Here is a 13,461-nt window from a genome sequence, read left to right on the forward strand (position 1 = left end):
ACTACAACAAAGAAATAGTTAAATAAAATATTTTTTGTCTTTGAAATAGATTATTAAAATACTATAGGTTTACGTTCATTCCTATGGAGAACTGTTCCGTCTGAGGAGTACCAATATGGCGGCCGGTGCCTTCAAAGACTCTTATTGTCCCTTTGAAATCAGCAATCCAGGGATTCTGGGTGCTTTCAAGACAACTGGGAACTCGGAAAAAACGAGGTCAAATCGTGACGTCAGTGATCTTCAGTTCGGAAAGCTGTGTAGTGCCCTAGCACAGCTGATTCAAATAATCAAAACTTGATGATGAGTTGGTTATTTGAATCTGGGGGTGATGATGCCCAAGTTCGGATGACCATTCAAAACGATTTTTTCCAATCAGAGCTCGTGTTTTTCCCGAGTTCCCAGTTATCTTGAACACACTGAAGTCGGAGGTCAGAGATTTCTGAGTTCCCAGTCATCTTGAACGCGGCATAAATACACCATTGGGCTGAATCTGCACACAGCATCACTACGAAGCACGTCTCAATTGTCTACTTACAAAGAACGACCCGACCGATCATTACGGTTACCGACCGTAGTGCGTGTTGATTTTGTCTTTCTAAATGCGTGTTTTAACCAATGGAAGCGGAAGTGTTGAACCCCCAAATGATGGCGGACGTTAATGGCAACAATACATTTCAAAACGCGGAGCTCGAAGTGATAAAGCTTCAGGAGCTGGTCCGAAAATTGGAGAAACAAAACGAACAGCTCAGGACAAGAGCTAATTCAGTAAACAATTGCAATGGCCCACATATATTTCCAACCTCATCGGCCTGTCTGCACGGGAGTACAGCGTGTTCTGCTTCTAGTCTGGTTTTCTCTGCAAATGATTCAAATCCAGCACTATCGCATCCTTGTGCTCTTGGACCATACACTTCGTCCGAGGAACCATTCTCCAATTTCAAACAAAACTCGGTATTTGATACTGATGTGGAGGATGCCACTGTTCTGGACGAGGTCGATATTCTAGACCTGGATACCGTACTCCCGGTTGGAGAGTCTGATCATAGCTGGTATTGATGCTGTTCTATTTTATTGACCCCGTTCCTACCATGTCTGTGCCATTAATATGCTTATTTTATATTTTATTCTGCCAGCAGCACAAATGACGTCACGTTAGTATGGTAATGAGGAAACCGTTTAAATAAAAGCCTGCATTTCAAAACATTGCAATGTGGATAACTCATTCAGAAGATATATATTTTTAATCAGTGGCCAATTGCACTGTGCCAACAAGTAAAGGCAATCAGTAAATATTGTAGAATATGTATATATTTTTTAAGACCAATAATAATAAACAAAAGTGGGGTGGAAAATACTCAGTAGGGTCTCTAATAACCAAATGTGTGTACTTTTGGAGGGGTACTGTGTCATACATATCCAGCAGCACTCCGTTCTCCACCCCATCCATAGCCCTCAATAAAATACATTGCAATAGAGACAGTACTTGGGATATATATTGGCTTGTAGAGAGAACTTTTCAACCTGTCTCAGCTAAAGTGTGATGTGAAATACTCGGTAGGGTCTCTACAAACCAAAAATGGTTCGTTTTTGAGGGGGACTTTGTCACACAGACTGCTGCTGGCTTTTCACTCTGCCCCTCCATAGCCCCCAATGCAATTTAATGTAGTAGACTTTGCATGGGATACAAGCATTTCGCTACACCCGCAATAACATATGCTAAATATGTGCATGTGTCCAATAACATTTGATTTGATTTTGGCTTGGTAGAGAACTTTTTGTACATGTCTTAGCTAAAGTGGGGTGGAAAAAACTCAGTCTATACTAACCAAATAAACTCAGCGAAAAAAGAAACGTCCTCTCACTGTCAACTGCGTTTATTTTCAGAAAACTTAACATGTGTAAATATCTGTATGAACATAACAAGATTCAACAACTGAGACATATACTGAACAAGTTCCACAGACATGTGACTAAAATAAATGGAATAATGTGTCCCTGAACAAAGGGGGGGTCAAAATCAAAAGTAACAGTCAGTATCTGGTGTGGCCACCAGCTGCATTAAGTACCGCAGTGCATCTCCTCCTCATGGACTGCACCAGATTTGCTGTGAGATGTTACCCCACTCTTCCACCAAGGCACCTGCAAATTCCCGGACATTTCTGGGGGAAATGGCCCTAGCCCTCACCCTCCGATCAAACAGGTCCCAGACGTGCTCAATGGGATTTGAGATCCGGGCTCTTTGCTGGCCATGGCAGAACACTGACATTCCTGTCTTGCAGGAAATCACGCACAGAACGAGCAGTTTTGCTGGTGGTATTGTCATTCTGGAGGGTCATGTCAAGATGAGCCTGCAGGAAGGGTACCACATGAGGGAGGAGGATGTCTTCCAAATCAAATCAAAACTTATTGGTCACATACACATGGTTAGCAATGTTAATGCGAGTGTAGCGAAATGCTTGTGCTTCTAGTTCAGACCATACAGTAATATCTAACAAGTAATCTAACAATTTCACAACAACTACCTTTTACACACAAGTGTAAAGGAATTAATAAGAATATGTACATATAAATATATGGATGAGCGATGGCCGAACGGCATAGGCAAGATGCAGTAGATGGTATAGAGTACAGTATATATATATGAGATGAGTAATGTAGGGTATGTAAACATTATATAAAGTGGCATTGTTTTAAGTGACTAGTGATATATTTATTACATCCCATTTTTAATTATTAAAGTGGCTAGAGATTTGAGTCAGTATGTTGGCAACAGCCACTCAATGTTAGTGATGGCTGTTTAACAGTCTAATGGCTTGAGATAGAAGCTGTTTTTCAGACTCTCGGTCCCAGCTTTGACGCACCTGTACTGACCTCACCTTCTGGATGATAGCGGGGTGAACAGGCAGTGGCTCAGGTGGTTGTTGTCCTTGATTTTTTTGGCCTTCTTGTGACATCGGGTGGTGTAGGTGTCCTGGAGGACAGGTTGTTTGCCCCCGGTGATGTGTTGTGCAGACCTCACTACCCTCTGGAGAGCCTTGTGGTTGTGGGCGGAGCAGTTGCCGTACCAGGCGGATACAGCCTGACAGGATGCTCTTGATTGTGCATCTGTAAAAGTTTGTGAGTACTTTTGGTGACAAAGCCAAATTTCTTCAGCCTCCTGATGTTGAAGCCTTCTTCACCACGCTGTCTGTGTGGGTGGACCATTTCAGTTTGTCAGTGATGTGTACTCCGAAGAACTTAAAACTTTCCACCTTCTCCACTACTGTCCCGTCGATGTGGATAGGGGGGTGCTCCCTCTGCTGTTTCCTGAAGTCCACGATCATCTCCTTTGTTTTGTTGACGTTGAGTGTGAGGTTATTTTCCTGACACCACACTCCGAGGGCCCTCGCCTCCTCCCTGTAGGCCGTCTCGTCGTTGTTGGTAATCAAGCCTACCACTGTAGTGTCGTCTGCAAACTGTAATGCAGTTACTGTAACTCACAGCGTTGAGATTGCTTGCAATGACAGCAAGCTAAGATCGATGATGCTGTGACACACCGCCCCCAGGCCATGACGGACCCTCCACCTCCAAATTGAACCCACCGTCGATAAACCAAATCCGACCACCCCTGGTGAGACAACACCACGACTTGTCAGTGAAGAGCACTTTTTGCCAGTCCTGTCTGGTCCAGCGACGGTGGGTTTGTGCCCATAGTTTGTGCCCCGTTGTTGCCTGTGATGTCTGGTGAGGACCTGCCTTACAACAGGCCACCAAGCCTTTCGTCCAGCCTCTCTCAGCCTATTGTGGACAGTCTGAGCACTGATGGAGGGATTGTGTGTTCCTGGTGTAACTTGGGCAATTGTTGTTGGCATCCTGTATCTGTCCCGCAGGTGTGATGTTCGGATGTACCGATCCTGTGCAGGTGTTGTTACACATGGTCTGCCACTGCGAGGAAGATCAGCTGTCCGTCCTCTCTCCCTGTAGCACTGTCTTAGGCGTCTCACAGTATGGACATTGCAATTTATTGCCCTGGCCACATCTGCAGTCCTCATGCCTCCTTGCAGCATGCCTAAGGTACGTTCACGCAGATGAGCAGGGACCCTGGGCATCTTTCTTTTGCCGTTTTTCAGAGTCAGTAGAAAGTCCTCTTGGTAGTGTCCTAAGTTTTCATAACTGTGACCTTAATTGCCTACCGTCTGTAAGCTGTTAGTGTCTTAACGACCGTTCCACAGGTGCATGTTCATTAATTGTTTATGGTTCATTGAACAAGCATGGGAAACAGTGTTTAAACCATTTACAATGAAGATCGGTGAAGTTATTTGGATTTTTATGAATTATCTTTGAAAGACAGGGTCCTGAAAAAAGCATGTATCTTTTTTTGCTGAGTTTATGTGTAGTTTTGGAGGGGGACTGTGTCGTACATATCCAGCAACACTTCGTTCACCCCTCCATAACTGAGACCGGTAGAAAACTTTTCTCTCTATGGGCAATTCTGTATCCCATGTTAAGTATATTACAGTGTATTACATTAGGGGCTATGGAGGAGGTGGAGAACAAAGTGCTGCTGGATACGTGATCAATAAACTTTCATTTGATTTGTGTAAACTTTCAAATGTAATGACGGTATGAATAATACAATATTTAAAATAAAATACGTCTAATTACCCATTTATTTTTTCAAAGGTGGTAGCAATGCTGTGGAAAACAGTTGTACTGCACTAGAGTGCTAAATATTTTATATTCCCAGTTTTGCATTTCTTTGTAGGTGGACTCTTATTTTGAAAAGGAAAATCGTCAATCGTGCTGCCAGCATAATCTCTTTCTGCTTGGAAAATGGTCATTTATATTTATATTCAAATAAAGCGATGCCAATGTCAACACTGTAAATAAGGCAGGCCTATTTACCTCCTAAAGTTGAAAAGGTTGCCATTTTCAAACAATGTTGCAAATTGCCAGCTGACCTCCAATGAAATAATTTTGTTCGAAGTGGTAGCATAAATGTGAATCTGATTTATCCAATTTAAATACATCATTAATTTTCCTGCAATGGCTACAAGGGGGCGGCAGGGTAGCCTAGTGGTTAGAGCGTTGGACTAGTAACCGGAAGGAGCTGACAAGGTACAAATCTGTCGTTCTGCCCCTGAACAGGCAGTTCACCCACTGTTCCCAGGCCGTCATTGAAAATAAGAATTTGTTCTTAACTGACTTGCCTGGTTAAATAAAGGTAAAAAAAAAAAAAAAAAACAGTAGGGCTTACCTGTGAAATAGACCATGGTGTCTGTCAGCTTGATTCCCTGCTAAAATAAAGTTTAAGTAAAGATGTTATGCTACAGATGTAGGATCTTAATTTGAGCCAGTTTGCAACAGCAGCAGGACGTGAATTATTATGTTGATTATAATAAATTGACATTTTTGTATGGGTTGATACATTTTTCGTTCAAATTGGAAGCTTTTTTAAACTCAAATACACTACCTGCTGTGCAGAAAAATCCTCAGCAATTTAGGAGTGATCAAATCAGGGCTCCAATGTGGCGCAGCGGTCTAAGGCACTGCATCTCAGTGCTAGAGGCATCACTACAGACCCTGGTTTGATTCCAGGATGTATCACAACTGGCCGTGATTGGGAGTCCCATAGGGCAGCTTAGGGTTTGGCCAGGGAAGGCCATCTTTGCAAATAATAATTTGTTAACTGACTTGCCTAGTTAAATAAAGGTCAAATATTTTTTTTTCAAGCTCTTGCATCTGTTCAAAGGCTACATTCAAACATTTGCCTTACTAAGTCAACACTATTAGCCTATGTAAACTTCTACACTAGGCCATTGTTGTCAATCACCCTTGCTTTGATTCCAGTACATACCTTTTACATGTAAAAATATTTGAGCATCCTGACAAGTGCTGTATAATCAGAATGTAGGCCTATTATTATTCTCTTCACAGTTGAAGCAGTGTGATGAATGTAAGACCATGCCTTCTGCTGTATTCTACAACCCATATAGTACACAGTAAAATCACAACATGTTAATTCAACTCCTAGGGAGTCAAAGTTAACCCTATTTTGGAGTTTATATGGTCCCACCCCCATTTTGTGTTAAAACTACTCTGGCAATGGTGTTGATGGAGTTAAAATGACACTACAGTGGCTTGCGAAATTATTCACCGCCTTGGCATTTTTCCTATTTTTTTGCCTTACAACCTGGATTTAAAATATATTTTTTTGATGGGGTTGTATCATTTGATTTCCACATGCTTCCACTTTGAAGATGCAAAATATGTTTTATTGTGAAACAAACAAGAAATAAGACAAAAAAACAGAACAATTGATCGTGCATAACCAGTCACCCCCTCAAAGTCAATACTTTGTAGAGCCACCCTTTTCAGCAATTACAGCTGCAAGTCTCTTGGGGTATGTCTCTATAAACTTGGCACATCTAGCCCCTGGGATTTTTGCCATTCTTCAAGGCAAAACTGCTCCAGCTCTTTCAAGTTGGATGGGTTCTGCTGGTGTACAGCAATCTTTAAGTCATATCACAGATTCTCAATTGGATTAAGGTCTAGGCTTTGACTAGGCCATTCACATCAAATCAAATCAAATCAAATTTTATTTGTCACATACACATGGTTAGCAGATGTTAATGCGAGTGTAGCGAAATGCTTGTGCTTCTAGTTCCGACAATGCAGTAATAACCAACAAGTAATCTAACTAACAATTCCAAAACAACTGTCTTATACACACAAGTGTAAGGGGATAAAGAATATGTACATAAGGATATATGAATGAGTGATGGTACAGAGCGGCATAGGCAAGATACAGTAGATTGTATCGAGTACAGTATATACATATGAGATGAGTATGTAAACAAAGTGGCATAGTTAAAGTGGCTAGTGATACATGTATTACATAAAGATGCAGTAGATGATATAGAGTACAGTATATACATATACATATGAGATGAATAATGTAGGGTATGTAAACATTATATTAGGTAGCATTGTTTAAAGTGGCTAGTGATATATTTTACATCATTTCCCATCAATTCCCATTATTAAAGTGGCTGGAGTTGAGTCAGTGTGTTGACAGCAGCCACTCAATGTTAGTGGTGGCTGTTTAACAGTCTGATGGCCTTGAGATAGAAGTTGTTTTTCAGTCTCTCGGTCCCAGCTTTGATGCACCTGTACTGACCTCGCCTTCTGGATGATAGCGGGGTGAACAGGCAGTGGCTCGGGTGGTTGTTGTCCTTGATGATCTTTATGGCCTTCCTGTAACATCGGGTGGTGTAGGTGTCCTGGAGGGCAGGTAGTTTGCCCCCGGTGATGCGTTGTGCAGACCTCACTACCCTCTGGAGAGCCTTACGGTTGTGGGCGGAGCAGTTGCCGTACCAGGCGGTGATACAGCCCGCCAGGATGCTCTCGATTGTGCATCTGTAGAAGTTTGTGAGTGCTTTTGGTGACAAGCCAAATTTCTTCAGTCTCCTGAGATTGAAGAGACGCTGCTGCGCCTTCTTCACGATGCTGTCTGTGTGGGTGGACCAATTAAGTTTGTCTGTGATGTGTATGCCGAGGAACTTAAAACTTGCTACCCTCTCCACTACTGTTCCATCGATGTGGATTAGGGGGGTGTTCCCTCTGCTGTTTCCTGAAGTCCACAATCATCTCCTTAGTTTTGTTGACGTTGAGTGTGAGGTTATTTTCCTGACACCACACTCCGAGGGCCCTCACCTCCTCCCTGTAGGCCGTCTCGTCGTTGTTGGTAATCAAGCCTACCACTGTTGTGTCGTCCGCAAACTTGATGATTGAGTTGGAGGCGTGCGTGGCCACGCAGTCGTGGGTGAACAGGGAGTACAGGAGAGGGCTCAGAACGCACCCTTGTGGGGCCCAATTCCAAGACATTTAAATGTTTCCCCTTAAACCACTCGAGTGTTGCTTTAGCAGTATGCTTAGGGTCATTGTCCTGCTGGAAGGTGAACCTCTATCCCAGTCTCAAATCTCTGGAAGACTGAAACAGGTTTCACTCAAGAATTTCCCTGTATTTAGCACCATTCGTCATTCCTTCAATTCTGACCAGTTTCCTAGTCCCTGCCAATGAAAATCATCCCCACAGCATGATGCTGCCTCCACCATGCTTCACCATGATGTTCTCGGTGTGATGCGAGGTGTTGGGTTTGCGCCAGACATAGCGTTTTCCTTGATGGCCAAAAAGCTAAATTTTAGTCTCATCTGACCAGAGTACCTCCTTCCAAATGTTTGGGGAGTCTCCCACATGCCTTTTGGCCAACACCAAATGTGTTTGATTATTTTTTTCTTTAAGCAATGGCTTCTTTTCTGGCCACTCTTCCGTAAAACCCAGCTCTGTGGAGTGTTCAGCTTAAAGTGGTCCTATGGACAGATAATCCAATCTCCGCTGTGGAGCTTTGCAGTTCCTTCAGGGTAATCTTTGATCTTTTTGTTGCCTCTGATTAATGCCCTCCTTGCCTGGTCCGTGAGTTTTAAAGGGCAGGTTTGTTGTGGTGCCATATTCCTTTCATTTTCTAATAATAGATTTAGTGGTGCTCTGTGAGATGTTCAAAGTTTCTGATATTTTTTTATAACCCAACCCTGATCTGTACTTCTCCACAACTTTGTCCCTGACCTGTTTCGAGAGCTCCTTGGTCTTCATGGTGCCGCGTGCTTGGTGGTGCCCTTGTTTAGTGGTGTTGCGGAATCTGTGACCTTTCAGAACATGTGTATATATACTGAGATCATGTGACAATTAGATTGCACACAGGTGGACTTCAGCTAATTATGTGACTTCTGAAGGTAATTGGTTGCACCAGATCTTATTTAGGGGCTTCATAGCAAAGGGGGTGAATACATACAGTATGCACGCACCACTTTTCTATTTAACATTTTTCAGAATTTTTTAAACAAGTAATTTTTGTCTGGAAGTCACCCCCGGAGTTTCGTCAGCAACACCTGACAACGGAGGGGCCTCTAAGCCAGTTGGTAGGGACGAGGGGGTGGTTTGTGATTTACTGCCGGTCTCTGGTTACTTTTAGTGGAGTTAAAAGTACTCTGTTCCAATGAACTCCAGTTATCACTCCAGGGAGCGTAACACTCTTTTGAGGGTTAAGATAACTTCCAGTAGAGTCAATTTAATAAAAAAGAATCAATTTTATCAAAAATGTAACACTGTGATTTCAACTATCCTTGATTTACTGTGTCGTTGGCTACCCAGGCTTGTGTGTCCTTTTAGCCTGCCTCGCTATAGTTCAGCCTGGAGTTATCTGCTGACTGAAGCTACTCATATACACTGATACACATGCTGTGTGCGGTGTCTCTCAAATGGCACCCTATTCCCATTGTATAGAGTGCCATTTGGGTCACAGCCACTGACATGCTGACTGGTTAACCCATTTTCATCTGCTGAGGTGTAAAATGTAGCACACTTTCACGCAGCTCAGTGCAGCGTTTATTGTATCCCACACTCGCATCGGCTGTATTGATATTCTTCAGTCCATTGAACAGATCCCACCAGTTCTAATCTTTTATAATCGTGACCCAGTTCTGTCTAGTTATGTCTAAGAACTTGCAATAACTGTATTTTTCTTCTCTCCCACTCTGCCCTACATTGGAAATAGACTTTGACCAAGATGTATGGTCTTTTAAGGAAAGTGTACCACTCAGATTACTTCTAGTGCCAGATTAATGCTGTAGGGCCAACCTGAACCATACTGTGCTGTCTTGGATATTTTGATTCCACATTGTCCAATGGTTCCAGCAACTATGGTTCATAACCAGGCCAGCACCGTATAGCTTGGCTCGGGAGTGTGAAATGGGTATGAGTGTGCCACAGTAGCTTATTACACTCTTCGCAGAGTTGGTAGAAAGCGGATGTTTCTGGTTTTCTGGGATACAGTATTGCCCTGAAATGTTTTCCCTGAAATACTTTAGGTCAGCTTACTAAAATAAGTTAAGATGTACTTTATTGCCCATTAACTTACAGAGAATGGAAGAGCTGCTGATCCTTCTTTTCCACTTGGGTGGGAAAAAGAGCACGAGGAAGGAGAGGTTAGATTGAAATACTCATACTGACAAATAAGCACACACACACCAGGGTCAGTGCCGTTTCTTGGCAGAAGCAACATATGGGGCCACTAGGGAAGAATTGCAGGAAATTAGCTTTAAAATGGAAACATTTTCTCTTCGTCCCTTTGCAAAATGTGTATAACTGCAAGAAATTTGCTTTAAAGCTGCAAATGTTTCTCTTCGCATTCAAGAGGGGCGCCACTAAAATGTTTTGCTTGCTTGCAACCAAATCTCACTTAGGGTCAGGCACAGCACCCCTGGAGCAGTTGTAGAGGGTTAAGTGCATTGCTCAAAGGCACAACGGCATCTAGTATGATGCCAGCAAACCTCTGTTGCCAGCTCACTACACCAGATTTTCCCATACGAATTAGGATTCAAACTGACAATCCTCTAGTTGCTAGCCCACCTCTCTAACAGCTAGGCTACCTGCTACCCTCTACTAACCGACTACTACAATTACTTACCATCCCAGTACTTATTTCGTAGCATCCTATAGTAAAGTATGTGTCATCAGCAGAGCTTTTCAGCAATCCAATGATTAGCCTATACATTTCACTCAATGGCCACTTCGTTGAGCTGACCGACTGTTACAGTAACATGCTCGTTCATCTTTCCAGTAGTTTGTGTCTGGCTGCCCAAAGTCAATCAAATATTAGAATATACTACACAGCTCAATATATGATTCACAACTCAAAGTGTAGGTTTTAGTATTGAGGAGCTATTAAGAGCATTTGTATCACACAAATGCCAGGACAAATATATTACTGCATTAAATTGGAAAATGTCCTCTCTCGTTTAACTAAGGTCATGAGGCATGTAAAAGTGATGTTCAATAGCCTATATCAAAGAAACTCAAAATGGGAGATGATATTAATTAGCAATAATTTTGATCCGAATGTTCAAATTGTCCAAACAGATCCGCAAGGTAGAGGGATTATTTTAAATATGTTAATGGTTCATAAACAGATTAGGCTCATTAGTCTATGCAGTCCAAATACTGATGATCAACGCTTCTTTGAAAATATGTATAATAATTTATCAAACCTACAAGCAATACAAGACTCTATTATTATGGTGGGAGATTATAATACCGTTTTAAATACCTCAATGGACTGTAAATGTAATAGCACTACAAGCGATAACCCTTAAGGAAATCACAAATATCATGGATATATTGGAACTAGTGGATATATAAAGGTTTAAATACCCTGACTGTCACGCGGGACTAGGTGTGTGTGCAGGAATCAGACGCAGAGAGAGAGTAACGGAGTAAAGTGCTTTACTATTGCACACCAAACTGATAAGCCCAACACAATACAGGACGCAGGACACTATACCAGACAACCCAAAACCACAGGGTGTCCAGTATAGAAAATAAAATACACCACGACCTAATATGTACACACATAACAAAAGACAATCCCGCACAAAACAAGGGCGGGTCAAACTACTACATATAGGGAAGCTAATTAAACCAAAATACACACAGGTGAAACTAATAAGACAAAACCAACAGACAAACGAAAAAGGGATCGGTAGCGGCTAGTAGGACGGTGACGACCGAACAGGCAGGGGAGCCAACTTCGGCAGAAGTCGTGACACTGACTTAGTGAGATATGCATGGCAGAGGCTCAATCAAGCTAGTCGTCTTGACTACTTTCTCATGTCATTCTCGCTGGCACCCAAAAAATGTTAAGTGTTGATAGTGGACAGAATGCGGTCGGACCATCAAATAATTGGCATATACGTTACTCTTACATAATTTCCATGTGGGCGAGGATATTGGACATGTAATCAAAGCTTATTGGATGATAACTTGTTTTTAACTAGGACAAAATTAATTTATAACATACTTTTTCCGACATAACAGATCAGATCCCCTTATTTTTATTTATCATTTATTAAATGGCAAGTCAATTAAGAACAAATTCTTATTTACAATGATAGCCTACCCCGGGCCAAACCCTAACCCGGACGACGCTGGGCCAATTGTGTGCCGCCCTATGGGACTCCCAATCACGGCAGGTTGTGATACAGCTTGGAATCAAACCAGGGTCTGTAGTGACGCCTCTAGCACTGAATTGCAGTGGCTTAGACCGCTGCGCAACTCAGGGACACTTTTAAATGTGCCTTTAGAATCCTTGCAATTCAATACTTATCTCTAAAACAAAAGCAATTCAGGTCAAAAGAGTCCATATTAACAAAGGAAATAGAAGGACTAATAGTAAAAAAACAGTACCATAGAGGCACAGAATAAGTTAGATGAAAAACAAAAAGGAATATCCCATTTGACCTGTTTGCTTATGAACTTGCCTACACCTAGCGACCTGTTTTTTATTTAATTATATGAACAAAAAATATTATATTTAATTTGTAACGGCAAGCCAGACAACATTAAACACTGCCTATTTATATAATGAATTCGTAGGGCAGAAATGATTAAATATTAAAGCATTAGACTTCAGTCATACAAAAGTTATACATAAATCTGAACTGGTTCTTGAGCAGATTAGTAAAAATGTCTCACCCCATGTTCAATAATGACCTTTTCCCCTTTATTCAGATTACAGTCTCTCACAGCCTTCGGTTATTTGAAAATGAAATAATCTCCAAAATATCGCTATTTTTAAAACGAGCCATAGAAAGTTGGTTGTAATTTCAGTTTGGGGTGCGGGTACAGCGGAGGTAAGCGGAAATGCGATCCAAGATGGCATAGCAGTAGGACGTGTTGTCGTGTCCCTTGTATATATCGTTTGTTTTCGTTTCGTTTTCGTTTTTTTTTTTCTTCACATATCTTTAAAACTTTTTGCTGAACCTCAACTTCTTCTAAATACTCTCCTGCAACCCGCCTCACCCAACGTAGCTTTTTTTCCTAAAGTATTTATATTTACTTCGGATCTGGAACCCCTCAACTGAAGCTAGCCAACTAGCCAACTAACTACCAGCTTCAGCAAAACATTGCTAGCGGTCTTCAGCTAACCGGTCATCAGCTAACCTTTAGCTCGGAAAGCTCTCGCCAGTTCGAACAACGCGACTCTAACCAGAGCATAACGGACCTATTTATTATTTTATTTTTATTTTTCATCCCCGGATTCCCATCGCAAACGGAACATTTTGAGCTCCTGGGCTACAATATCCAGACCCACGACCGGTCCATTGATGTCACCGCATGAAGAGGAATAAACAGACTCCCCCCATCGCGACGTCCCCAAAGGCTAACTCTCTAGCCCTTGCTATCTCCTTGCTTGCAAATTCGGCCTGCTAACTGCTAGCTTGTTTAGCCCGGTCCGCTAACTGCTACCGTGTTTAGCACCGTCTACTAACTGTTAGCTTGTTAGCACAGGCCTGCTAACCATCTGAATCGCCGCGTCCCAAACACTCACTGAACCCATATTTACTTTCTATCCCTTTTCGATTTTT

The 13,461-nt window shown here is 42.1% G+C and overlaps 1 protein-coding gene across 1 annotated transcript in view; it reads left to right on the forward strand.

Moving 5' to 3' along the window:
* Window positions 1-252: 252 nt before the first annotated feature.
* Window positions 253-13,461, forward strand: part of LOC110519950 (SLAIN motif-containing protein 1) — a 42,208-nt gene continuing 28,999 nt past the window's right edge. The window contains exon 1 of the mRNA XM_021596859.2: window positions 253-1,049. Coding sequence (XP_021452534.2) covers window positions 616-1,049 — 434 coding nt within the window. The 5' untranslated portion in view covers window positions 253-615. The remainder of the gene's footprint in view (window positions 1,050-13,461) is intronic.

The sequence above is a fragment of the Oncorhynchus mykiss genome, chromosome 3, assembly GCF_013265735.2.
Source record: "Oncorhynchus mykiss isolate Arlee chromosome 3, USDA_OmykA_1.1, whole genome shotgun sequence".
NCBI classification, from domain to species: Eukaryota; Metazoa; Chordata; class Actinopteri; order Salmoniformes; family Salmonidae; genus Oncorhynchus; species Oncorhynchus mykiss.